The sequence below is a fragment of the Sorex fumeus genome, unplaced genomic scaffold (genome assembly GCF_029834395.1).
Source record: "Sorex fumeus unplaced genomic scaffold, SorFum_2.1 ptg000029l, whole genome shotgun sequence".
NCBI lineage: Eukaryota > Metazoa > Chordata > Mammalia > Eulipotyphla > Soricidae > Sorex > Sorex fumeus.
The window spans coordinates 17833031-17858795 of record NW_026606086.1 but is presented as its reverse complement, the minus strand read 5'-3'; the positions used below and the strand labels follow the sequence as shown (position 1 = coordinate 17858795).

Sequence of the window (25765 nt, the reverse complement as noted above, 5' to 3'; positions counted from 1 at the left end):
CCCCCGCGCGCCGTCCACGCGCCCGGCCCGCCGCCGCGACCCCCGCGCGGAGACAGAGACTCTCACACGCAGCAGCGGGGGGGACACGAGTGTATTTCCAGAGGAGACACCGCACGACCCGTCCCACATCACCACGCGCACCCGCCCACCCCGTGCTGCCCCAGCCACAGTCCGGGTCCGCAGACCCCCGACAGCAGTCCGGTCGGCGAGTTCCGGGGGGGGGGGCGCCGGCCCTCACTTCTGGGGGCTCAGCGCCCGGAGCGGGGCGCCCTGCACGTAGGCCAGCACGGCGTTCTGCAGGAAGCTGGCCCGCTGCGCCTCCTCCTCCCGGACCCGGGCCAGCGCCGCTTCCTTTAGGCGCAGCTTCTCTCGCAGGGACGCGTTCTCGCTCTCCCGGTCCAGCAGCGCCTCCCGGTGGTCACTAGCGCTCGCTGCGGGGAGGGGGCAGGTCTGGGCTCACCCGGGCTCACCCGGCAGCCTCCGGTGCCCGCTGCCCACCCGGCCAGGGACCCGGGCCACTGTGCGCCTCTGCCAACTGCCCACCAGGGGGTCTGGCCAGAAAAGACTAGGGGTCCCAGGCGGGGTGTGTGCGTGGCCAGGGGATGGGCGCCGTCCACCTTTCAGCTGGCGCTCCAGGGCTGCCACCTTCTCTCTCAGTGCCTCCTGGGCGGTGAGCTCAGCCCGCAAGTGGCCATTCTGCTCCTCCATCTCCACCCGCACCCTGGTCACCTCAGCCACCTTCTCTTGGTCCTTGTCACGCAGCTCCTGTGTGGCAGAAGGTACAGTAGGAGTGTGCAGAGGCACTGGCAGGGTGCAGGGATGAGGAGATGGGAGGAGGGTGTAGGGGTGAGGAGGTGGGGTGAGGAGGTGGAACAGGGTGTAGGAGTGAGGAGGTGGAGCAGGGGTGAGGAGGTGGGGTGAGGAGGTGGGGCAGGGTGCAGGGGTGAGGAGATGGGAGCAGGGTGCAGGGATGAGGAGGTGGGGCTGGGTGCTGGGTGAGGAGGCAGGGTGAGGAGACTGAGCAGGGTGCAGGGGTGAGGAGGTGCTCCCGGCTACCTGCTGCAGCTCATCCAGACGCCGCCGCAGGCCCTCCACCTGCAGGTCCAGCTGTGCAGCCTGGGCCTGGGCCTGGCTCACCTTCTGCTGCTGCTGCAGGCAGGTGCTCTGGGCCTCATCCCGCGCCTGCGCCAGCAGCCGCAGCTTCTCCTCCAGGTGTGCCCGGTGCTGCTGCTGTGGCACGGATGGGATGTAGGGGGTCGTGGGGACGCTGCGGGTCAGCGCATGGGACTGCACCTGACCCCCATCCCACGCCACGGATGCCCAGGCACAGCGGAAGGGCAGGTGCCAGGACGCCGGGCCCTGTGCTGACCTCCTCCAGGCGCGCCTGGCTCCTGGCCTTAGCGAGTTCCTCCTCTGCCTGGTTGCGCTCACACAGCACCGCCGTCTTGGCTCGGCTCAGCTCCTGCACTCAGAGAGCCTGCTGGGCTGTCGCCTCCCACCCCGGGGTCCCAGGGCGCCCACACATCCTGCTGGCCCGGAGGCCGGAGCGCACAGCCAGGCCCCTCACCTCCTCCAGGGCCAGCCGCGCCGCCTCCAGCCTCTGTACCCGGCCCTGCAGTGCCCGTTCACTCTCCTCCAGGTGGCGCGTCATGTGCTGTACCTGTCGGGAGGGCGTGGCCGGTGGGGTCCCAACTCTGCACCCGGGCCCCTGGGCTGAGAGCGAGTGGCCACTGGCACTCTCGTGGGCAGCGCGGGCACCCGGTACCTCCTGAGAGTGCAGCCGCGCGGAGTCCTCCAGATTCTGGCGGGACCGCTTCCTCTCCAACTCCAGGCGCTCTGGCGCGCAGGGGGAGGAGAGGGTGAGGCGGGCCTCTCCGTCGCCCCGCCCCGCCCCGCCCCGCCCACGAGCGCCTGGTGCCCACCCGCGGCCTGCACGGCCCGGATCTTCAGCTCTGCCGTCCGGTCGGTTAGTTCCTGCCGCGCAAGGAACAGCTGCTCCTGCTGGGCTTTGGCCTTGCGCTCCAGCGCGTCCACCTGGGGGCGGCAGGGCCCCGGGAAGCTGAGCCCGGGTCCCCCCTAGCCGTCCCGCCCCCACCCCCCCTGGCCCGCCCCCACACCTGGTCGCGCAGCCGGAGGTTCTGCTCGTTGGCCTCAGCCAGGTCTTTCAGAAGCTTGGCCTCCCGCTCCGCAGCTTCCTGGGGGAGACGGCGAGGGCAGCCTCAGCCTGGTACCTGCGCTTGCGGCACCGCCCGCCCGGCCACCTGCTGCCCACCTGCTGCTGCAGCCTCTGCTCCCTCGCCTGCCGCTGCGCCTGGCTCTGCTGCTCCTGCTCGGCCGCGGCCACGAGCGCCTCCAGCTTCTGCACCTTCTGCTCTGACAGCACCAGGGCGGCTTCGGTCATCTGCAGCCTGCAAGAAGCAGCCCGGCCCGGCCGCCCTCAGGCCTTGCACCCTTGTCCAGAGCCTGCAGGGGGGCGAGGGCTCCCTCACCTCTACGGCCACTCACTTGGCCTTCAGGGCGTTGATGACGGAATGCCGCTCCTCCAAGGCTTCCTGGAGCTGCCCGACCCGGGTGGCCGACACCCTGAGAGACAGTAGACCCTGAGGACGCGAGGCCCCGCCTGGACCTGCTGCGCTGTGTTCCCACCTCCCAGGGTGTGCTGTCACCTGCCGCTCCGGCTCAGCTCTTCCTGCTGCTTCTCAATCCTCTGCATCAAGTTCAGGAACTGGGGGGAGGGGCAGAACGGTTGTGAGCCCCACAGGGCCGGGGCAAGGCAAGGCGGGTGGGCGGGAGCGGGCAGGACCTCTCACCTGCTTGGACTTCTCCTCTTGCAGCAGTCGCACTTCCTTGCTGAGCACCTGGGCGCGGGCGCGGCTCTCCCGCTGCGTGGCCAGCCGGTCCTGGTTGTGGTCCATGGCTTGCTCTGCGGGAAGAGCCCAGTCAGGGTGGGAGTCATCACCCCCAGGACAGCTGCCACCTGGGGCACTGGGGCTGTCCCAAGGCCGAAGGCCACACCAGGAAACTCAGCTCCTGTGTTCTGGAAAGATCCAAACAGGGAGAAATCTGCCTGCCTCAGCAGAATGGGCACAGTGGACATGGAGGACATGGCAGGAAGGTGTGGGCTGTGGGCTCCTGGCCATCTCAGGCCACAACAGACTGGCAGTGAGTGCAGGAGGGGGGTCGGGGGCATCGAGAGGACCTTAGGAGCCAAGCCCTAAGCAGGCCACATGGGCCACGTGGTCGTGAACCAGGCCACCCCAGCCTCCTGCTGTGGGAAGGGGCTGCTCTCTTGTCTGTACCCACGGCTCTGAGCACGTCGCTGGGGATGCTGTTCCCCGCCAGCTCCAGTCTCCACAGGGTCCTGTTGCTGGGGAGACAATCCACCAGGGCTCGCCCCCCCAGGAGGCCGATGTTATTCCAGCGCAGGTCTAGAAGGAGATCTGCGGTCATGGGGAGCCGGGCTCCCTGGGGCTGCCAGGGGCTCCCCCCACCTCGCCGGCCGGCGCACCCAGCTGCTGCAGACTGGCATTCCTCTTCAGGGCCAGGGCCAGGGCCTCGGCGCCGGGCGGCCCAATCTGGTTGTTGCGGAGGTCCAGCTGCTGCAGGACGCTGTTGGAGGCCAGGGCCCCGCAGAAGGTGGTGAAGGCGTCTCCCCACGCACCCAGGTTGTTCCACTCCAGGGTGAGGCTGTGGGGAGGCAGCATGAGCTGGGCCGGACCGCAGGACCCCCACGGGCTGGGCCTTGGCCCCCACGACCCGGGCCGTCCTCACCTCCGAATGGACTTGTTCTGCCGGAGGAGCTTGCCCAGGGCCTCAGCGCCCACGGCCTGAAGGTTGTTGCCCTGTGCAGGACACGGCTGGCCGGTCACTCCTGGTCCCCGTGGGCTGTGCTCCGCGAGTGCACGCTCCACGAGTCCCCGGCTAGCAGGGGCGCCACTGGGCTCTGGGTAGGTGGTGTGACTTCCAGGGACTCCGGATAGCCACACAGCCAAAGCCGGTGCAGGAGCTCACATCCCCGTAGGCCCTGTGGCGCTCACATCACTCACCTTAAGGTCCAGAACTCGCAAGGCAGAGTTGGAGCAGAGGCCCTGGAGCAGCAGTGTGGACCCTGTGAGGTAAGGCGGGCGTTGACCCAGAATGACCCCAGGCTGGGGCATTCTCTAGAGGCCCTGCTGGCCCCAGCCCACCCTGCTCCAGGTTTGGGCCAGTGCGAGGCCGGCAGTGGGGCCCCTAACCATCAGGCTTGCCCGCCAGAGGGCAGCACAGTAGTGACTGCCGTGCATTGGGCTTTCTCTGGAGAGTCCAGCGCCGGAAGCCAGCCAAGTGGTCAGCTTGGGCAGGACGAATGGACTGGGGCCCCAGGGCCCCTGCAGGCTGCCCACCTTCCTCGCTGAGCATGCAGTCGCTAAGCACCAGTTCCTCCAGCAGTGCCTCGCTCTGCAGCAGCCTGCCCAGAGCCCTGCACGTGTCTACCGTCAGGCTCAGGGTGGCCAGGTCCAACCGGCCCGCGGGCAGCTCGTGCAGCCGCTGCAGGACGCTCTCCTGGGGCTCGGCGCCACTGTCCTGGCACAGCCGGGTGTACGAGCGTCGGAACTCGTCCATGGCCGGGGCGTGCAGGGGTCTCTCCCCGCGACTGCACCACCGCCGACCGCCGCTGCGAGCTGGTTCTACAGGTGGGCGGGCGCAGGGCCGGGCGGGGCGCGAGGGTGGGGTGCCGTCGGGCGGGGCGGTCTAGAGCCACACGGACCCCGCTGACAGCGGCCCCGCAGCCCGGCCCTCGCGCAGAGCTGTGAACGGCCGCCCCGAGCCTCAGTATCCAGGAAGAGCGAGGCGCGCCGGGAACGGCCCCCGAAACTACAACTCCCAGGAGGGACTGCGGGCGAATGAGCATGAAGGAGCTGACGCGCGCTCACAGATCATTGGCCGGTGCCGTGGAGAAGGCGGGACTCGGGAGAGCGCGCTCAGTGCCCATTGGCCTGCGATGTGGAGGCGGGGCTCCCAGGAAGCGAGCTCAGCGTTGATTGGTGGGGCCAGGGAGGGCGCGCTTCCCGCTTAAGGGAGACGGCGCGGCGGTGCGGGCGCGGCGGCGGCGGGATGGAGGCGGCAGGCGCGGGCTTCCGGAAGGTGCGCGCGGGCGGCTGTGGGGCGCGGGGGAACTTGGAGCCGCCAGACACCGTCCGTCCCCGCGGCCACGGCACGGTGTGTCGGACGCCCGGGGCCACTTGGGGGGCGGCTGCAGGCCGGCGGGGTGCCAGGGGGCGGTGGCCCGGCCCTGGGGAGGCGGAGCGGCCCGTCGGTGCGCACCCTGGGGGTCTCGAGCCGCAGCGGGAAGGGCAGTGCGGCCGGCAGGGGGCGCCGAGTGGCTGCCCGGCGGGCGGTGGGCCTGGCTCCCGGCCCTCCCCGCACACTGCCTTTCTGGCTCCCTGGGCCGGCCCTGCCTCGCCCGCTGTCCGAGGGCTGGCCCTGGTCCCACGGAGCCGGGCTGCGGACGCCCCTCACTGTTCTGGCCCGTCTCTGTCCGCACAGGAGCTGGTGAACAAACTGCTGTTCTTTCACTTCAAGGACGACAAGACCAAAGGTACCGTGCGGGCGGCGGGCAGGGCCGGGGATGGGACAGGATGGGCCGCTGACCCCTTCCTCCCTGCAGTGGGCGGGGACGCACTGCAGCTCATGGCCGAGCTTCTCAAGATCTTCGTGGTAGGTGAGCCTGTGCCCCACCCACCAGGGGCCGTCCCTGAGACCTGGGCTGGGGTCCCCACAGCCCCCCATCCCCACGGATGCAGGATCCCTCATGGCCCCCTTCCCCGCAGAGGCGGCCATTCGCAGCGTGCGTCAGGCCCAGGCAGAGGACCTGGTCCGCGTGGACGTGGAGCAGCTGGAGAAAGTGCTGCCTCAGCTGGTAGGTGGACAGTGAAGTTGCATGGCCTGGACCTGCTGGCCCCGTCCAGCCTCTGAGTGCCCCCTCTCCCCCAGCTCCTGGACTTCTAGGGGCACCTTCGCGGCAGCTGTCCTGTGCCCCGTGTCGTTGGTCTCAGGCAGGACGGCGTCGAGGAGCTGCAGCGGGCCATGCCCTGCCTTGCTACTGGACAGGACCCTAAGCACCCACATCAGCTGTGGCTGAGCCCACACATTAAACTCGCCTCTCCCTTCCCAGCCCCGCCTCTCGCCTCCAGGTCCTACCTGGACACCCACCAGAGGTGTCCTTGGCTGCTCTCAGGCGCGCATTGGGGGTGCTGCCAGCTCTCCCCCAGGGAACCCAGGCCCCAGAGTGGCCACGGGGCTGTGCTAGCAGCCCATGGACAAAACAGGGACAAGAGCTGACCCGAGAGAAGCCACTTTATTCTTGCTGGGCAGAGGATGGTGGGCACCTCCAGGCTGGCATCTCACCTCTTGCTGGCTGTGAGGCAAATAACCGGGGTGATGAGGGCTCACACATGCCCATGCCCCCCTCCTCCGGCCCCCTGCTACCTGGCAGCTTCAGCCACTTGGGCACCTTGCCCGGGTCCCTCCTCACAGGCTGGCACAGCACAGGACTGGGCTGGGGCACAGACCCCTCAAGGGCAGGCTCTGACTTGGGGACTGTAGCAGCAGGGGCAGCTGGGGGCAGTGCTGGGGCCTTGGTGGCCCTGGACATGTGCCTGGGGACAGAGGTGAGTTTCAGGGTGCGGCATGGAGTCAGTGCCCAGGGCCGCTGGCCACACTCACCTGGCCACCAGCTCATCTGCTACGGACGGAGCCACAGAACGTGCCAGCAGCAGAGGCTCCAGGTAGGGGCCCTCGCCCAGGGGCTCCTCAGCTCCAAAGTGTATGAGGGCAGTAGGGAAGAGGTTGGCCTGCGGGGGGTGGGCGGTGTGGGGAGCACTTAGGAGGCCTGTCTATGCCTGGGCTGGGGTCCAGAAATGAGAGACCCTGGGCCCCCATGAAGAAGGGTCTAGGGGCTGTGCGTCTGGCCTCCACACTCCCATCACAGATGGAGAGGCGGAGACTGAGTGGGTGTCCCCCACAGGCTGGCCATCTTGCCGACTCCAGGCAGGGCTGAGTCGGGTCCTGAGAGCCAGGGTAGGCGGGCTGCTGGGCCTGGAGCCAGGAAGCCCCAGTAGACCCTGAGGGCTGAGCGAGGCGTGTGACAGAGCTGGGGTGGGGCGCTGACCACATCCCCTGGGCTGTCCCCCGTGCACATGCCAACACCCGGCGCCCCCATGGCAGCCGTGCTGCCTGCCAGGGGCTTGGAGACTGCCAGCTGCACTCACCGCTTCCTTCCCAGAGGCCTGCCAGCGGCACTCGGGCGACGCCCTGGGGCCGGCCTGGAGGGTAGGGGGGGTCTGGCACGGTCCCCACCCCGGGCCAGCAGCAGCAGGGGAGGGCGCAGGGAGGTGTTGCTTGGGCAAGAGGTGTTGCTCAGTGTGGTGCCCCACCCCTGCCCCTGTACTCAGCAGGTCGGCCTGGTTCCAATTAAAGGCAAGGCTTTGAGTAGAAGCCACCAAGCTGGCGGCTCCCCCACGCAGACACCCCTGTGGGGCCGCTCAACCCATGCAGTCCTGGGCCCTCACCTGGAAGAAGGTCAGGCTGTCGTCCAGCAGGGTCTTAGGGGGAGCAGTGACTGTGAAATAGCCCACGTCAGGCTTAGCCATGCCTCACGGTGCCCGCCCCACAGGCCCGGGGCACTGCCCGGCCTGCACTCACATAGGTAGAAGGGCAGTTCCGGGGTCCTCAGGTGACTCTTCACAAAAGCCCGCAGATGCCCCACTGCAGGGAGGGAGGGCAGCTGACTGGGACCACACAGCTGGAAGCCCCCGCCCCGGCCCAGCCCAGCCTACCTGTCTCAAGAGGATGGAAGAAGCCCTGTAGGGTGTAGCGGTCGGGGAAGAGCACACGCAGTGCCACCTGAACAGACAGAGAATGGTAAGCACTGTGGGATGAGTACCCTAGGTGGCCTGACCTCAGCCCAGGGACCTTACCTGGGGGTAGTGCTCCAGCTTTGCCTGGGCCTGTGCCTCCCGGAGGGCCTTGGTCACTAAGGGGGCGTCTTCCAGGCGCTTCCTGCCGAGTGGGTGACGCTCTGGGTTCCTGGCCAGCCGGAGCAGAAGCCCCCAGGGGTGGCCCAGGGACACCCGGCACCCCAGCCCGCTGGGCACACCCACCGCTCGCTTTCCAGCTGGGCCAGGCGGCGGCGAACGTCATCCACTGTGACTTCGAAGAAGTCGTCAGGCAATTCAGCTGGCCAGGCCAGCGGCAGCTCCTCCAGGTCAGGGTGACAGACCACCGGGCTGCGATCCACAGGCTGGCAGGACGAGGGGCAGAGCCCAGCCTGAGACCCTCGCAGGGCCCAGGGGAGAGGCCCGGACAGCAGCCAGCCACTCCAATCAGTGTCCATGCCAGTATGGCCTCCCTTCTGTCTGCTCACACACTGTTTTTATTGCCTCTTTGGAGGCCACAGCTGGCAGTGCTCAGGACTTAGCCCTGGCTATCTCAGGGATCACTCCTGGTCGGGAACCAGAGGGGACACTGGGGATTGAACCCAGTCGGCCACATGCAAGGCAAGTGCCCTCCCCACTGTGCTACTGCTCCGGCTCCCACAGAGCACCCCCAGGCACCCCTGACCACACAGGTTCTAAGTGACCCCATCCTCCACAGGGCAGCCTCAAGGGTCTGTATCAGCACCAGCCCCAGGGATGATGGTGCTGGCCACTCCTCTGGTCTGGCCAAGGAGGGGCAGACCTTCAGGGCCACAAGCGCCTGCATTCCCAAGAGCTGAGAGCCTGCCCCAGGGGTCCAGCTGCCCCAGGACGCAGCAGGCCACCTCATGAAGAAGGCCCACGTACCTGCCTAGAGGTATTTCCAGGACAGGTGTCAGGTGAGAGACAAATCCCTACTGGGGTGTCTCCAAACACAAGCAGCACACGAGCAACCATGGCTGCATGCAGCCCAGCACTCGGGCAGCTGGGACAGGACTTGGGCCTGAAGCACTGCCAGGACAGAGCCCTGGCCCTGAAGCCTGAGGACAGGACTGAGGTGTTACGAGACCTTTCTCTGTGGAGGCAGCAATGAGGGTGCGTCCCAGCTGATGACAGCCCTGAACTACTGAGGCAGGCATAGGCCTCCAGCTCAGAGGTGCCCTGCAAGGCCCACGGGGACCAACCATCACCACAAGGGGACTCGCAGCTGGGCAGAAGAAAACACAAGGGGAAGGGTAACAATGGGAACGCAATGGGGGCTGGAAAGAAGGAACAGCGGGAAGGCGCTGGCCTTGCATGTGGCCAACCTGGGTTCCAACCTGGGCATCCCAGCCGGTCCCCTGAGCACCACAAAGGGTGATTCTTGAGTGCAGGGCCAGGAGTAAGCCCTGAGCATTGCTGGGTGTGACCCCCAAAAAGGAAGCACACAGTGACCCACAGAGGCCACCTGGGCATGGCCTCCCCTGCCCCCTTCCTGCCCAGGTTCAGGAATGGAACTGCACTGTTGCCCAATGCTCTGGGTGCAAGGAGCCAGCAGAGGGACAGGAAGCGGCCCTCCAACCCAGCCACGCCTACCCGGGCAGCAACACATGCCGGCCTGGACCCCAAAACACAAGGAAAGTATCTTAAGACTGTCTGCCAGTGGGGCGGCCCTGGACGGGAGCAGAAGTGTCCACGGCCCGAGGCCCAGAGGGGCGGGGATAGGGTGGGCCTTTGATCCGGGACCCCCCTACCAGCAGTGTGGGGGGCCTGCTGCACAGGGCTTCAAAGGGCAGGACAGGGTGCGGGCCAGTAAAAGCCCTTCTGGTAATTCGTGTGCAGACATCAAAGGCGGGGTCGCGGGGTCTGCACACCCCTGGCCTCGAGGCCCAGTCTTCCTTCCCACCCTTTCTCCAAATCCCCAAACCACACACAGGCGGGACGCTAATGGGAAACTTGGAAGCGCTGTTTGATGACTAAAGCTACCTTTGAAGTTCCCCCAAAGTTCTGTTCTGTGCCCTCCTCCCCGCCCCCATGGAGCAGACGCCATGTGGCCAGCCCTGGGGTGCGGCTGAGGGGGGCACGGCAGCTGCCGCTCCCAGATCAAAGGCAGCAGCGCCCTGCCTGGACTGCCACCCCAGCCCCCAGGCCGAGTCCCCGAGCTGCCCCACAGGTGTGAGCTGGGCACCCAGACCCCACAGCCAGGACCCCCGTGAAGAGCAGAGCGGCTCCCGCTGACCTCGGGGCTGAACCCATGCAAGGGGGCACCTGGAGCGCCTCGAGCAAGAGGTGGGGACACGGAAGCTGCCAGGAAAGGGCCTGGCCTGGCCAGGACTTCCCCCTTACCAGCTCGGGCTCCTGCAGGGGCTCCTGGCCTGGCTTCGACTTCTTGGGCCTGGAGGGGCCCCCAGGGCTGGAGAAGGGCTTCTGCGACTTGGCAGCTGCCGGCAGGCACCTCACGGGCCCCAGGGGGTGCCCCAGCCGCTGGCCACCTCCCGAGAAAGGGGCAGAGACAGGGGCTGTGGGCTCAGGGTGGGGCAGCTCCGCAGGGTCATCTGTGGGCCCCGTCGCCTCCTCCTGGCCGCCGTCACCATGGCTGAACCCTGCAGGCCCGGCGGGCAGCGGGGAACTTGGCGCCTGTGAGTCCTGCAGCAAAGGCTCAGGGCCAGGGTCCCCGGGCGCCTGCATGGACGCCAAGTCACGGCACTTCATTGCAAACCTGGGGGCCGAGACATGGATGAGGCCACAGGTGCCCCACCGTGGGTTCTGCCCGGGTGCCAGCCCGCCTGCCCAGCCCACCTGATCACGGCGCTGCCGCCAGTGAGACCGAGTGACCGCAGTGTCCTGTGCTGGAGCTCGGCTGTGCCAGCCACCTGCGGGGACGACAGTGAGGGGGGCCCCAGAGCTTGACACTGGCCAGGACACTGCCCAGCCTGGCCTACAGCATGGGCAAGGTCAGACAAGGTCACCTTTGGCCCACTGCCCCACGGTGCCCAATCAGGACATCAGCCCTGAAGGAAGGTGGGGTCTGGCAGGGAGGGCGGGCAGCAAAGCCTCCGAGCTCTGCCCAGAAAATCTGTGTGGGGGAGCTGGAGGAGCACTGGGCCGAGGGAGGAGCACAGGATAAGGGAGGAGCACTGGGCTGAGGGAGGAGCACAGGATGAGGAAGGAGCACTAAGCCAAGGGAGCATAGGATGAGGGAGAGCACTGGAATGAGGAGGGAGCACAGGATAAGGGAGGAGACAGGACTGAGACTTGCCAGGAGACTGTGGCATCTCTAAGGCCGCTCCTGCCCTGGGGCAGGCACTGGGGGTGAGGACAGGCCCCACTGTCGGGCCACCTCGTCTTCCCACCCATTGTCCTTTCACTTGAGGCATGGGTTCGTGCCCTTCGGGGACGCTCCCAGAAGTGGCCCCTGTCCGGCCTTTGGGTGCTTCTCCCAGGTAGCAGCAGGCCTGGAAGCACCAGTCAGGCTGCAGACAAGCGTCCTCCCCAGCTCTGGGCAGGTGTAGCCCGTCCTTGCCAGGGCCCACAGGCCCCCTGGGTCAGGAAACAAAAGGCCCCGTGGCCGCAGCACAGGCAGACCTGAGTCTAGCCCAGGAAAGCAAACATGTCTGAGGCCCTGCCCTGGGACTGGCGAAAAAGCAAACAGGGCGGAGGGAGGCCGCGGCCACTTCCAAGGGGCCAGCATTCCGGCTCCCGTCCACAGAACACGGGCCACCCATGGCTGCCACTTACCTCATCCCTCATGTGCACGCAGACGGGGGTCAACCCGCATGGCTGCTCCAGGTGCTCCCTGCGGAGAGGAGACCCCGCGTCAGCACATGGTCCACCGGCCCTGCCAGCTTGCAGGGCAGGAGGATGGTGAGAGACCGCAACCCAGACCCTGGAGCCTGCCGGGCGCCCCCAGGAGCCACGGACCTCAGGCCCCACAGGAAGGACGTGCCACGTGGAGAGGCCTCAGCCGCTAGCCCCTGCCCACTGCCCACAGACACTGCCAACACGGCAGGAACCTCGGCCAGAGCCCCTCCCTCGGTGCCGGCACCAACATCCTCACCCGGACCTGCAAGTGAAAATACTTCACAACCCCACACCTGACCCACAACCTGCACAGTCCCACACAAGCAGTCCCGCACACGCAGTTCCACAACACGCACTCAGCACATGCAGTCCTGCACACACAGTCCTGCACAGTCCTACACACACAGTCCCGCACACACAGTCTCGCACACACACAATCCCACACACAGTCCCGCACACACACAGTCCAACACACAGAGTCACACACAGTCCCGCACACGCAGTCCCACACACACAAGGTTCCACACACACAGTCCCACACGCAGCCCCGCACACACAATCCTGCAGACACACAGTCCCACATACACAGTCTCGCACAGTCCTGCACATGCAGTCCCACACACACACGGTTCCACACACACAGTCCCGTACAGTCCCGCACACGCAGTCCCACACACATACACACACACAGTCCCACAACACGCAGTCTGCACACGCAGTCCCACATACACAATCCCCCAAACACAGTCCCGCACACGCAGTCCCACACACATGGTCCCGTACACAGCCCCACACACATGGTCCCGCACACACAGTCCCACACACACAGTCTCGCACCGCAGTCCCACACACGCAGTCCCGCATACACACAGTCCCGCACACACAGTCCCACATACGCAGTCCCACACACATGATCCCACACACGCAGTACTGCACACAATCCTGCACACACAGTCTCACACACAGTCCCGCACACACAGTCCCGCGCACACACGGTTCCACACATGCAGTCCCGCACACAGTCCCACACACACAGTGCCACACACAGTCCTGCACACATGGTTCCACACACGTAGTCCCGCACAGTCCCAAACAGTCCCGCATACACACAGTCCCACAGAGTCCCACACACGCAGTACCACACACACACAGTTCCACACACGCAGTCCCTTCCACACACGCAGTCCCTCACAGTCCCACACACAGTCCCGCACACACACAGTCCCACACACAGAGTTCCGCACACGAAGTACCACACAGTCCCGCACACGCAGTCCCACACACACACACAGTTCCACACACATGCAGTCCCGCACACGCAGTTCTACACACACAGTCCTGCACACAGTCCTGTACAACAGCTCAGGACACACAGTTCCGCACACACAGTGCCACACACACACATGATCCTACACGCAGTCCTGCACACACATAATCCCACACACAATCCCACATGCAATCCCACATGTGATCCTACACACACACCCCAACTGACCCACCCATGCCATCCATTGCCCTGAGCACGCGCATAGCCATGTACAACCCCCCAGCCTCAGGAACAAGCTGGCCACACCTGGGCCATCAGAACAGCAGGGTCTGCCCCACATGTGCCTGGACAGCTGCAGAATAACCCCCCCGAGAAACACCCAGCACCCAGGAACGGTGCAGGCAAGGCCCCCACGTGGACGGTCTGGGCCAGGGCACTCAGGGACCCTGCAGCTCACTTGCTTCTGGCCTTTCCTGGGCTTTTGAGGGGCCAATCCACAAGCAGCCAGGGGCCCCTGGGGGTGGCCCCGGGGAAAGTGCACAGACCTGATGCTGGGTGCCGAATTGTGAATGCTGGTGGGAGGCCAGCTAGGCGGCCAGGGGGCCCTCGCTCCCCTCCCTGCACATCAGGAGCCAGCACCGGCTGGAATAGGACAGCGCCCTGGCCCCACAGGGGGGCCCCTGGACATCAAAGTGAAGCCTGGCTTTGAAGTGTGACGCTCTAGGGAAGGGGAGGGGGTGAAGGGGAGGGAGCAGGGGTATGCAAGACAAGAGAGGAGAGGTAGTGATGGGGGAGGAGAGCAGGGGTGTGTGATGAGGAAGGGGAGAAGGGGGGTGTGATGGGGAGGAGAGCAGGGCTTTGTGATGGGGACAGGAGCAGGGGTGTGATGGGCAGAGGAGCGGGAGGGTGTAATGAGGGAGGAGAGCAGGGGTGTGATGGGGAGGGGAGCAGGGGTTTGTGATGGGGGAGGGGAGCAGGGGTTTGTGATGGGGGAGGGGAGCAGGGGTTTGTGATGGGGGGAGCAGGGGTGTGATAGGGAGGGGAGCAAGGGGTTGGGGAAGGGAATGGGGGTGATAGGGAGGGAAGCAGGGGTGTGATGGGGAGGGGAGGAGGGATGGGGGTAGGGGTCTATGATGGAGAGGGGGTTTCGTGCCCACCCTGAAGCTGTGCTCCCTGCATCCCGGCAGACAGGACAGGGTGTGAGGGCTCGGCAGGGAGGGGGGCTGCAGCCCAACCCCCAGAGGCCCTCATCCTGGGACCAAAGCACCCCCACTTCTGGGGGGAGCAGAAGGGAATGATGGGGGAGGGGAAAGCGGGTGGGGGGGGAGGCTGTCCCAGCTGGGGTGTGGGCACATGGCCCCAGGGCAGCCGCCCCAGGCTGCATGCAGAAGAGCTGAGAGCCCATCTCAAAGGCCAAACTAATCATGCTCCGAGAATTCCTCACGCCTGCTCTTCCCTTTGATGTGGTCACCAGCAAAGCCCAAACTGCCTCAAGAGCCAGCAAGCGTGGCTGTGCTGAATGGCAGGAGGGCCCGGCGGACAGCACAGCGGCTCCGTGCTGGACTCACCCCTGCTCCCCTCCCTCCACGGGGCCCCACCATGTCCGGGTGGCCCACTCGCAGGGAGAACCCCGTGGTGAGCGATGCAGGATGTGGGGGGCTGTGGGGTCAGCAGGGCGCGTGACCCCCCCCCCCCATCTGTGCCCAGAGGCCCAGGGAAGGCCAGGCTAGCACAGCATCACGACCGCCCCCCACTCTGTGCTGCCTGCCAGCTGCTCACCTGAGCCTGGCATTGCCCCACACAAAAAGGCAGGGATAGACCGGGCCTGGCCTCGCTAAAGCAGCACTTGGGCTGGGACAGCCGCCTGCCACCAGTGGAGGCCCCCCGCTGGCGTGGCACAGAACCCTCAGGAAATGGGATGTGGCCGTATGCCAGCCTTCAGCCCAGAGGGCAGCTGGGCCCTCACAAAGGTCCCTGCCCAGGGCTGGACCCTGGTCTCTACTGGAGACCCAAGGGCAGCCACTTCCTCAGGCAAGGGACACTGCACCCGTTCCAGCACCCCACGACCCCCAACGCCGAGAATGATGCCTGGCAGGCCAGAACAGCAGGCCAGACATGGTGACTGGGGCCGCCCAGCTGCCCCCCCACACACACACACACGCGTGCGCGCTGGACGTGGGCCCAAGGCGCACACACACGAGCTCACAGACCTTGGGCGGAAGGACAGTGTTCTGCCACATGTGTACAGTGGACAGCGGCAGGATAACGTGCCCAAACAAGCTGGACATCGGTCTAACACCTGCGCACGCTGGACACTGGCAGAATGCCACGCACACTGGACATTGGCCGGAAGCAGCTGTGTCTGAGGGTCCCGTCAGCTCCTGCCCAACTGTCCCCGCGCGCCCCTCCTGCCTCCCGACACCCCAGAAGGCACAGCGCCACTTACCTGGTCTGTGGGAAATGGCCGAGCAGCCCCCAGAGCGTCTGTCCCGCACGGAAAGTGTCCTGCAGGCGTGAGCCATCCTCCAGCTGCAGTGCCACGCGCACCTGGCGGGGGAGGTCACATCGGGCATGGGTGCCTGCGCCTGAAGGCTCTTGCACAGCATGACCCGGCCCCCAGGCACAGGCCGCCCAAGGGAACCACCAGGCGAAGAGGTGGGGGCCCAATGCACCAGGTCTGGGCTGGATCCAGGGGACCCCACACAGTTCCACAGACTGTCAACCCAGGGCCACTCCCTGCAGGAGGTACACGCCCCTGGGCACCACCCTGCGGGCACGCACCGTACTTTCAGACCCCTCGCGGCTCCGGGATGCAGGCACCATCTCCAGCTTGGCATGGTTCGGCAGGTTGGCAAATCTCCACTGGACAGACAGGTCAAGCACATTCCGCTGGAACCTGCAGAGCGGACGGGAGCCGGCTGTCCCCACAAGCCACAAGCCTAACTGCTGCCTCCACGTCCGGAGCGCCAGAGGCGGCAGTGACTGGTGCCCGGACACAGGAAGGGCAAGAGGCATGAAGCCTGGCACAGGAGCCCCTGGGGGCAGGGCAGGTGAGTTGCTGTCCACACAGACCTCCAGCCAGGAGGCTCCACAACTGTATGGGTGGGCAGAGGTCACCATTTCTGAGACCACGGTCCTATTCAGACCATCACATACAGCTGTGAGTAGAGCAGGGACAAGGACTGGCACCAGGCACCCAGGTACATCAAACCTGTTGCTCTGGTCACCACCCAGTCTCTCTCCTCCAGAGCCCAAGCAGAGGGTGGACCCCAGGGACGAGGGGCTGCACACACGGGAATTGGTTACCTCTCAGCAGTAGGCATCGGTTTGTCTGGGCAAAGCCTTCCCTAGATACACTGATTCATATACTGCACATGTAGACACCACACACAACACATGCCTGTGCTAGACACCACACGAACATCACAAGCAAGTGCTACACATGACATAAACACACCACACATGTGTGCTATACAAACACCACAAATACACATGTGTGTACTATAGACACCACGCAAACATACCAGACGTGTGCTACAGACACCACATATGTGCTAAACACATATACTACACACACGAACCACACATATCACACATGTAATACAAATACACATATATACTACATAGATGCCAGGTATATTCTAAATATATGCACATACGTCACATGTACCATACATGCACACAACCCAATCACATACATGACACATATATGCATACACCATGTATATTAGGCATATATCCCCATACGCATGTACCCCACAAAAAAACACATACACTACATATAAACACCCCACACACCCTATATGCCAAACATATACGACATACACAACACATACTACGTACATGCCACTTGCACATGACACACATACAAACACAAGGCTGTGGACCAGCTCACACAGGCCAGCCCCCTCTGTCCCACTTGCACCCCTGCCACGAGGCTGAGCCACAAAGACAAAAGCTATCCCGAGCCCTCCCCCGCGGTGCCCCTAGGGAAGTCAGGGGAGGGGTCTGCAGCTTCTCCCTGTTTCTCTGGGACCACTTCCTCCTGCCCCCACAGCACCACAGCATGGCCACCAGCCAATGCACAAGCGTCCACCGCCGCCGGCACCTGGAAAGGGTCACCAGGCCAGCACCAAGGTACCGGGAGCAGCACCCCAAGCAAACTCACTTGAGATCATACTCGCTGGGGCTGAAGTCCTGCTGCAGACACGCGTCCTCCAGAACCTGGGGCAAAGGGGCCAGAGCTGGAGCAAAGCGGCAGGGCATCTGCCTTGCATGCGAGCAGCCTAAATTTGTTCCCGATATCATATGGTCCTCAAGCCCCAGCAGGAATGATCCCTGAGCTCAGAGCCAGGCATAAGCCCTGAGCACTTGCTGGGTGTGGCCCAAGCAAAACAAGTAACAACAACCCGGGAGCAGAGAACAGGAACCCAGGGCCAAGTGTGGCCTGCCCACGAGGCTACAGGAGCAGACCGAGAGCCTCACCCGGAATCCTGTCCTCTCCCCTCCTCCTTGGGCCTCCACCACCCACATGGGCACCTGCCTGGCCGCTGCTGCCCCCTGTCCTCCCTGAGAGCGGGCTGCCTACGAGACGTGGGCAAGCTGTCACCCCGCTCCGACGTCGCGTACCGCGGCCCCCAACTTCGGGGACCGGGCAGCGTTTGAAGGGGGCCACTGGTGCCACCCCGGCGGTGCCAAGCAGCCACGGGTTCAGTGTCGGATGACGAAGCTCTAACTGGGCCCCGGGCACGCTGGAGTCCCGTCTGTCACAGCCTTGCGAGGGCCCGGCCCGCAGAGGGGCGAGCGGCTGGGCCGGGCGGGCGCGGGGCCGACGCGGCCCCCCGGGGCCCGGCACTCGCCCATTGGCGGCCGCGGGCCCTGCCCCGGCCCGGCCGGCCCGGCGCCCCCGCGGGCCGGGCCTGCCGCCCGGGCCCGCCCGGGCCGCACCTGCAGCAGCAGCGTACTCGGCGTCACCTTCACCGTGTGGCGCCGCCCGTTTGGAGCCAGCACGGACACCGCGGAGGCGCCGCCGCCCGCCGCGGCCGCCATCTTCCGCTCACGTGACCGGCCGCAGTGCTCCGCTCGGGAAAACTTTATCGGCAACGCGCGTGCGGACAGCCGGGGCAGCGGGGCGGGGCGGGGCGGGACCTCGCGCTTCCGGACCCGCCCGGCTGGCCACGCCCCCGCGCCCTGGCCGTGACCCGGGAGCGAAGGCCGCCTTCAGGCCCCGCCCAGCCCCGGCCTGGCCCCCTGGCCCCTGCCCCTGCCCCGCACCTCTCCCGGCGGGGTGTGAAAACAAACCCTGACCCGGAGCACAGGCGCGATCGCCCCCTCCCCGCGGGTGAACCTGCAGCCCAGAGCGGGGTGGGCGTGGGGACGGACTTCGGGGGCTGCCCAGCCCCTGAGGGAGGTCGGGCGGCCCCCCCGGGTCTAGGCCTTTCCCGTTTCGCGGGCGCCAGCCGGAAGGCAGAGCGAAGGCAGGCGCGGGCACACGGGTGTCCGTCCCTGGTCAGCAGCCCCCCGCACGGCCTCCCCCAGACGCGCCCCGGAGGTGATGGACGGGCAGCGCCCACCGGCTCTGACGTCGGGGGCGGGCCGCAGCCCAAGGGCTGGAGCCGACGCAGTGCGGGTGGTCTCGGGCACTGCCAGGCCGGACGGGCCCAGCTCTGTGGGGGAGTCACAGAATGACCCCGGGACTTTAAGGCGGCGGGAGCAGGGGAAGTCCGGAAAGCGGTCGGCGCCCTGCTTCCTGCGTGACCGCAGGCTCCGCCCAGGGGGAGGGGCGTACAGACGGCGCGCTGATTGGCTGCTGCTCTGAGTTCCGGATATCCGGGACGAGTGCTGATTGGGTGAGCGTCCAAGCCATGTGCTGAGGGTGATACTCGGTCGCCCAAAGAAAGCTTCGGGTCCTTGTGGAAGCTACAGCAGCGTTTGGAAATAGCGAAGTCCAAGGCGGGGAGTGCAGCCCACCAATGGGAGAGGAGAGCTTAGGGAAGGGTATGAAGGGGTTGTGTGGTAGCAGAAGCCCCGGAGCCCTGCGCAGCCGGTCGCCAGCCAATACATGGAGTGCTTTTTTTTTTTTTTTTTTTGAGAGGGGCAGGTTGGCTTTTGGCCATACTAGATGGTGCTCAGGGCTTTTTCCAGGCAGTGCTCAGGGGACCTATGCAATGCCAGAGACTGAACACTGGTTGTCCATATAAAAAGCCAGCACCTTACCACTGTACTGTCACTCCAGTCTCCACATGGGATGCCTGCATGCCTGTGGCGAGCAAGTGGTAGAAGCTCATCACCATGGGTAGAAGCCCATCATCATCCTAAGTAGTGAAGTTCTTAAAATTGCACATGAAGGGCTGGAGAATAGTACAGCAGGCAGAGCTTTTTCCTTGCACACAGCCAATCTTGGCTTGATCCCTGGCACCACATATAGTCCCCACCAGGAGTGATCCCTAAGTGCAGAGTCAGGAGTAAGCCCAGTATCCACCAGGTATAGCACCCAAACAACAGAAGAATCTCCAGAATGTGACCCGTGAAATAATACAGTGGATGGGCTGTTTACCTTGCCAGATTCATTCTCCAGCATCTCATAGGGTTCCCCCCTACACACCCAAGCTCTGCCAGGAATGATCCCTGAATGCAGAGCCAGAGGTAAGACCTGAGCTGGTTGTGCCCCAACTCCCCCACTCCCGCAAAAAAAAAAAAAAGAAAAGAAAATCTCAAGTATGGGGCCAGAGAAATAGCACAAAGGGTGAGATGCTTGCTCTCTGATCCCCAGCACCACATGGTCCTTAGAGCACAGCCAGAAGCAACCCCTGAGCACCCATGGGGATGATTCTCCACATCACAAATGTTGGCTGCAGAGACAGCTCAAGAGTTGTGGGTGCGTCCAGCCCCAGGGTTGGGTCCAGCACCAGTAGGTTCCCCACTGCCCCTGGCCAAGCCCTTCACTCAGTTCTGAGGCTGCCGGACTCGGCCTGAAGGGACCGACCTGGGACTGCCTGATTCAGCACTTTGGGGGTGGGGCATCCCCCAGAAGTGTCGAGGGGGCTCATGGCCACTCCCAATGACACTGAGCCAACTGGGCGGAGGATGGCCCTGCGGTGCCCCAGAGCACTGGGGACAGACAGTGTCAGATTCAAACTGGGGCCCAAGCCTGGGCCCCGACGCTGTGTGATCCCCTGTCCAGTCTTTTTTTTTTGCCTGTTGTAGGGTAAGAGGCTGGCGGTGCTTGGGACTGCACTCGTGAGTCCTGCCCTGCAGCGCCCAGGCCCAGCCACTTGGGTCAGACTATTGATCAGCTCAGAGTTCCCCCAGAGAGACTCATTGGCTATAGCCATCCAGCAGCAAACCTCACACCTACTAGGGAAATTTCAGGATCTTTGGTTTACTCTTTTGGGGGGTGGGGGTCGCTGTCTACACCTGGAAATGTTCGGGGATCACAGTCACTCTGGCAGGGCACAAGGAGCCACATGGATCGCTGTGTCCACCACGTGTAAGTCAGGTGCCCGAGCTGCTATAGTACCTTTCATTTCATTTCGTTTCACTTTGGACCACATCCAGCAGTGCCAAAGAGGCTACTTCTGGTTCCGTTGCTCAGGGATCACTCTGGGTAGTGCTCAAGGGTCCTTGTGATGCTGGGTCTGACCCAGGCCTCCTGCTTGCAATCCTGCATGTGACCTTTGTGCCTGCTCCCAGGGCACTGTTTCTGTCCTGAGTGTAGTCATTGGTGTGAGAAGGCTTGGTGTTTGTTCCTTCATCACCAGGACTGTACCCTGCTGATGCGCTGCGCCCTTTCGGGGTGTTCCCACCCTTTTGATTTGTCATTAGGGAGGTAGACACTCTTTTCTTTGCAGTACTTGTGGAGGAAAGGCTGGGCCACATCTGGCACAGTGCTTGGTGGGGGGAGGGTCCTCCCAGCTCTGTTCTTGAGAGTCTCCCCTTGGTGCTGGGGATCAGCACGGATCAGCTGCATGAAAGCAGCCGCAAGCCCCTGCAGCTCTCTTGGGCCCCATGGCTACATTTTGTTTTCTTTGGGGGGCATACCCAACGGTGTTCAAGGCTTATGCCTGTTTCTGTGCTCAGGGGTCACACCTGGTAAGGCTGGGTGACAGCATGTGCCTCACCTTCTATACTCTCTTCATTGCTAGAATGTGGCCATGCAAATATTTGATTTTCAAGTGGGGGCTAAAGAGATAGTACAGCAGGTACGGCACTTGCATTGCATGTGGCCAGCCCAGGTTCAGTCCCCAGCATCTCATATGGTTGCCTGAGCACTACCAGAAGTCACTCCTGAGTGCAGGGCCAGGTGTCACCCCTGAGCATCGCTGGGTGTGGCCCACAAACAAACAAAAGATAAAAATAAATAAAAAAATAAAAGTGAGGGGCTGGAGCCATAGCACAGTGGGTAGGGCATTTGCCTTGTATGCGGCCGATCCGGGTTCTATATCCAGCATCCCATATGGTCCCCTGAGCATCGCCAGAAGTAACTCCTGAGTGCAGAGCCAGGAGAGGAGTAACCCCTGTGCATCGCCGGGTGTGACCCAAAAAGAAAATAAATAAATAAATAAGTAAAAATGAGGGCTGGAAAGAGAGTACAGCAGTGGGGAAGATAGTGGGGAAAGATAGTGGGGAAGGCCTTGCCTTGCACACAGTCAACCTGGGTCCAATGCCTGACACCCCATTTGGTCCCCCAAGCTCCTCAGGAGATCCATGAGTGCAAAGCCAGAACCTCAGCAGCTCCGGATGTTGCCCCAAACCAAAGTTAATTAATTACAATGTGAGGTGAGAGAGCTGATAGACAGCAGGTGGGTCACATGCCTTGCCTATGACTGACCTGGTTCGACCCCCCGGTATCCCACATGGTCACCTGAGCCTGCCAGTACTGACTCTTGAGAGCAGAGCCAAGAGTAAGGCCTGAATCTTCGGGTGTGGCCCCAAAACAAACACAAAAAACTACCTAGGAAAAACTCAACCCTGCCCAGCGCCACCAGCAGGAGGCCAGTGCCCCCTGGGCAGAACAAAGCCAGGTACTGACTGGACTCCCTCCTTCTTACACAATCAGTGACCAGGGTCCTGGTCTCCTTGTCACAGCAGCCTTATCAGCACCTCAGCAGCCCAGGATGTCCAGAGCACTGAGCACCTGCATCCAGAGCCCGGGGCATGGGCCTCTAGAGCACTGGGTATCCCTGTGTCCAGGGCCTGGTGGTGCCCAGAGCACCAAGAGTCCCTGTGTCCAGCGGGCTGCAGGCTCCCTGTTTATCACCTACATCTCCTGAGCCACTGACCCGGGTTCAGGACAGCGCCCTGCAAGGGCCAGAGTGGCCCGAGTCTGGGGTCAGGGTGCTGGTGTGGGTGATGGGGAGTGGGGCCAGGCTATTGCAGGTCATGGGTCACAGTCCAAAGGCTCTGACCTAGAATGACCTGGGGACTTTCTCACTGGTCCTTGGGGAAAGGCGGAGCACAGCAAGGGTCTCCGTGCAACAGCAGACCGGACTTTCAGGTACAATCACACTTACAACTGGGGGATGGGCCCCATCTGACAGTGCTCCTGGGGTGACCCCTGGCTCTGCGCTCAGGGATCTCTCCTGGCGAGACTTAGGGGACCATAGGGCTGCCAGGGAGAGCACCCAGGTCAGCAGGAACGCCTGCAAGGGGAGCGCCCTCTCTGCTATTCCTCGGCCCAGAATTGGAATTTTAAGCAGCTCAAGACCTACTTCCTAGGAGTTCCTTCTGGAAACATCTGTATCGCCTAAGGCTGAGAATCAAAGGCTCTGACTCTGCTGCCCCTCCCCCACCCCTGCGCTGCACGGTCACCTGGGGCCCCAGCGGCACCCCATGCCATCAGGCTGGCTGGCATCCTGCTTGCTCTCCCTCCTTGGGCACAGTCTGGCTGGTGCCGGGGGAGGGACGGCGGCTGCCAGCGCCTCCCCCATGTCAGGGGCAGCCCCCACGGGCGGGGGCACAGCCTGACATGGGGTGGGGGTGGGGTTCACTGCCAACCCCCGCCCGCCCACGCAGGTAAGAATGACTCTGGACTTCACGGTTCCGAAGTCCACCCTGCACTCCACTTGCACCCCGGGTCCTGCTGGCAGGGAGCCCCCGTGCCCGAGCCCCCCGGAGGCAGCGAGCCAAGGCTGGCCGGGTCCCCACCTGCCCTCCGCCCTCACCAGCCGGGCACACAGCTGTTCCCAGGGTCTGCTTTGAATTAACAAGTGGCCTGGCCCTTTAAGAGACGCATCCGCCGCCCCCGCCCGCGCCCCTTTGATGTCGCTGGCGCTGAGAGGTTCCCAGTGGCAGATCTGAGGGTTTCTTTCTGCCTCCCCGGAGGCCACGTGCGCATCACAAGCTGGGAGGGAGGGTGGGAAGGTCACATGGCAGCGCGTGGGGACCAGCAGGCCGGGGACAGGACGAGACAGGATGGGCCAGGAGCTTGCTCCTTAGGGTGTGGAGTAGGGCAGGGTGTGTGGCTGCTGCGCCTCCCACCTGCGGCCACCCAGCCCCACCCTTCACTGTTGCCAGGGCCACGCCAGGCCAGGGGGCCGCAGGACCCTCTCTGTGTTCCCACCTTCCTGGGCCAATTTCAGTGGGCGATGCCCTGTGGGACCAGGACCCCAGATACGCTGACTACCCACGGCCCCTGGCCCTGGTGGTCCTGCTGTGGGTCGCCTAGAGACCCCCAAATGGCTTCGGGCCAGCGGCTCTGCTCTTCCGTGTGCAGGGGGTTCCTGTTGGTGGGGGTTAGAGTGGGGGTGGGCAGGGGCCAGCAGTTGGGGCTCAATCTGCCAGTGGCCCATGACAGCAGCAGCTGTACCCCAGACGGCACCTCGGACACAGGGCTGGGCTACAGGGCTTTCTGGTCAGGCCCTGTTGGACTGTTGGACCCTCAGGGAGACTGACCACACCTCCCAACCCTGCCCCCTGCTCCTGCCAGACCATCGCTTCTAGAATGTTCCTCCCCTTCCTTTTGCCCAACAGTGGAAACAGCTGCTCCACTGTCCCGTGCCCCAGACCCTCGTGGCTGCTTACTCCACCACAGTAGTCCTGCATTGACTCCCAGACCCCTGGAAGGGCGCAGCACCCTTGGCTGGCCCTGTCTTTGTCCCCATGTCAGAGTGGGAGGCCTGGGCGGTGGTCTGTGAGGTCCCTAAGGGACGGCCACCATCCCCTGGGAGTCCCTCCTGTCAGAGACCTCATGCCTCGCTGCTGTTTCCTGGTCAGCCCCCGAGGCCCAGAAACCAGCGTGGTGGCAGCAGGGACCACCCCAGCCCGCTCTGCGGTCCCCTGCCCACCAGCGCTCCAGCGGGTCACACAAACCTCGCCATGAGGGGGCAGCGTTTCTGTGACGCCTCATGCATGTTCTGAACTGCGCAAGCCCACTGGGGATCAAGCAGGCTCGGCTGTGCGGTGCTGTCCCCTAGCAGTCCCCCCGGACGCGGGCATCCATGGCGTGGCGGGCAGCGGGGTTTGGGCCAGGCCTGCCAGGACTGGTTTCCCACGGATGGGCCGGTCCTGCAGCTCCTTGGAAACCCTGAGCACTGGACAGTCAGTATCTGCAGACTGTTCTGGTCAGCAGACACACACCCCCGCCCGTCCTTGGCGGCCACCCATGCACACACCAGCTCCAGCTCCCCCATGTCCTGGCCACACATGACCCAGGTGGGGTGAGACGGTGAAATGGAATCTGGCCTGTTGCTGTTTAACCTGAGTGCGGCTCCACCCGCTTGGAGGCTGCTGCACTGGTGTGGGCAGTGGGCAGCAGTGGCCGTGCCATATGGGGGAGGGACAGAGCCCATCTGCGTCAGTGGGAGCGGCCACCAAGGCTCAGGGCCCGGAGTCAGCTGTCAGTTCCAAAGGACAGAGGGTCTGGCCGGCGGCAGTGGCTGAGGTGGTGGACATGTGTCTCTTCTGTGTGAACCCCGATCCCCATTCAGGCCCCTGGGAGCAGCAACACGTGACTGTCAGAGCATTGTCTCTTGTTTGTGTTTGGGCCACACCTGGTGGTGCTCAGGGGCCCCTATGTGGTAGAGGGGATAGAACCAGGATCATCACAAGCAAGGCAAGCACTTTACCCTCCCCAACAGCGCCATGATGTCTCACCAGCCCCCAGCTCTTAAAGAGTGAGCAGGGAGTCTGGAAGTGCTTGTTTTCTGTTTTGCTTTTTGGTCCACACCTTGCAGTGCTCAGGGTTTATTCCTGGCTCTGGAGTAAATTTTACTCCTCAGGGATCCCCTGGTGGGACTCGCAAGATGCTACATGGTGCCTCGGTTGTGTGCGTGCGAGGTCCCAAAGCGGGAGCCTCGGGGCTAACACCCCTCGTGTCTGTAGCGGGGCTGTTTCAACTGACATGGAATGAAGTGGACTCTAGGTGTAGCCAGGCCACACTCCAAGTAGATCTCTGTCCTGGAATGTCATTGGCGACCTGGATAGTCTTCCACAGGTGCCCATAGATGCCCTGAAGGGGCCTGGTCACTGCCCCACTCCAAGGAGGAGGGAGCAGCCTGGCCTCGAGTTTGCAGCCGGAGACCCCAGCACAGCACACCAGGAACAGCTCCCAAGTGCCACAAGTGAGTGTGCTCCAAAACCAAGGACTGCAAAAGGAGGGCAGGGAGGACAGAGACAGAGTACCGCAGGGAGGGCCCTTACCTTAACGTGACCTACCCAGGTTGGATCCTCAGCACTTCGTGTGGTCCCCTCAGCACCCCAGAAGTAATTCCTGACTCCTGAGTGCAGAGCCAGGAGTCAGCCCTGAGTACCAACTGTGGTGCAA

General features: G+C 64.0%; 3 protein-coding genes across 5 annotated transcripts; 1 reads left to right on the top strand and 2 right to left on the bottom strand.

Annotated features, from left to right (window-relative positions):
- Window positions 1-193: 193 nt before the first annotated feature.
- LRRC45 (leucine rich repeat containing 45) lies at window positions 194-4638 on the bottom strand. 2 transcript variants are annotated; one of them, XM_056115725.1, is made up of 17 exons: window positions 4383-4638; window positions 4047-4108; window positions 3772-3842; window positions 3509-3687; window positions 3300-3428; window positions 2811-2923; window positions 2667-2725; window positions 2506-2583; window positions 2273-2408; window positions 2118-2195; window positions 1923-2034; window positions 1766-1836; window positions 1568-1660; window positions 1370-1462; window positions 1057-1227; window positions 618-765; window positions 194-431 (listed from the first exon to the last, which is right to left on the bottom strand). In XM_056115725.1, exons 1-17 carry the CDS (start codon window positions 4600-4602, stop codon window positions 235-237), a joined length of 2010 nt encoding a protein of 669 aa, XP_055971700.1. In that variant the 5' UTR covers window positions 4603-4638; the 3' UTR covers window positions 194-234. The 2 variants fall into 2 exon arrangements, with proteins under 2 accessions (XP_055971700.1, XP_055971699.1); XM_056115724.1 differs by having other exon boundaries at window positions 1057-1230; window positions 4383-4637.
- Window positions 4639-5046: 408 nt separating this feature from the next.
- Window positions 5047-6086, top strand: CENPX (centromere protein X). Its single transcript, XM_056115748.1, has 5 exons — window positions 5047-5124; window positions 5527-5578; window positions 5648-5701; window positions 5811-5899; window positions 5974-6086. The coding sequence occupies exons 1-5, from the start codon at window positions 5095-5097 to the stop codon at window positions 5986-5988; spliced, it is 240 nt and encodes a 79-aa protein (XP_055971723.1). The 5' UTR covers window positions 5047-5094; the 3' UTR covers window positions 5989-6086.
- Window positions 6087-6318: 232 nt separating this feature from the next.
- ASPSCR1 (ASPSCR1 tether for SLC2A4, UBX domain containing) lies at window positions 6319-18133 on the bottom strand. Of its 2 annotated transcripts, XM_056115726.1 has the most exons (15): window positions 17950-18133; window positions 17171-17226; window positions 15784-15898; window positions 15449-15549; window positions 11673-11730; window positions 10734-10807; window positions 10281-10653; window positions 8142-8281; window positions 7959-8040; window positions 7818-7884; window positions 7684-7746; window positions 7551-7600; window positions 6706-6833; window positions 6469-6638; window positions 6319-6397 (listed from the first exon to the last, which is right to left on the bottom strand). In XM_056115726.1, the coding sequence occupies exons 1-15, from the start codon at window positions 18049-18051 to the stop codon at window positions 6384-6386; spliced, it is 1593 nt and encodes a 530-aa protein (XP_055971701.1). In that variant the 5' UTR covers window positions 18052-18133; the 3' UTR covers window positions 6319-6383. The 2 variants fall into 2 exon arrangements, with proteins under 2 accessions (XP_055971701.1, XP_055971702.1); XM_056115727.1 differs by lacking the exon at window positions 17171-17226 and having other exon boundaries at window positions 17950-18074.
- Window positions 18134-25765: the final 7632 nt, after the last annotated feature.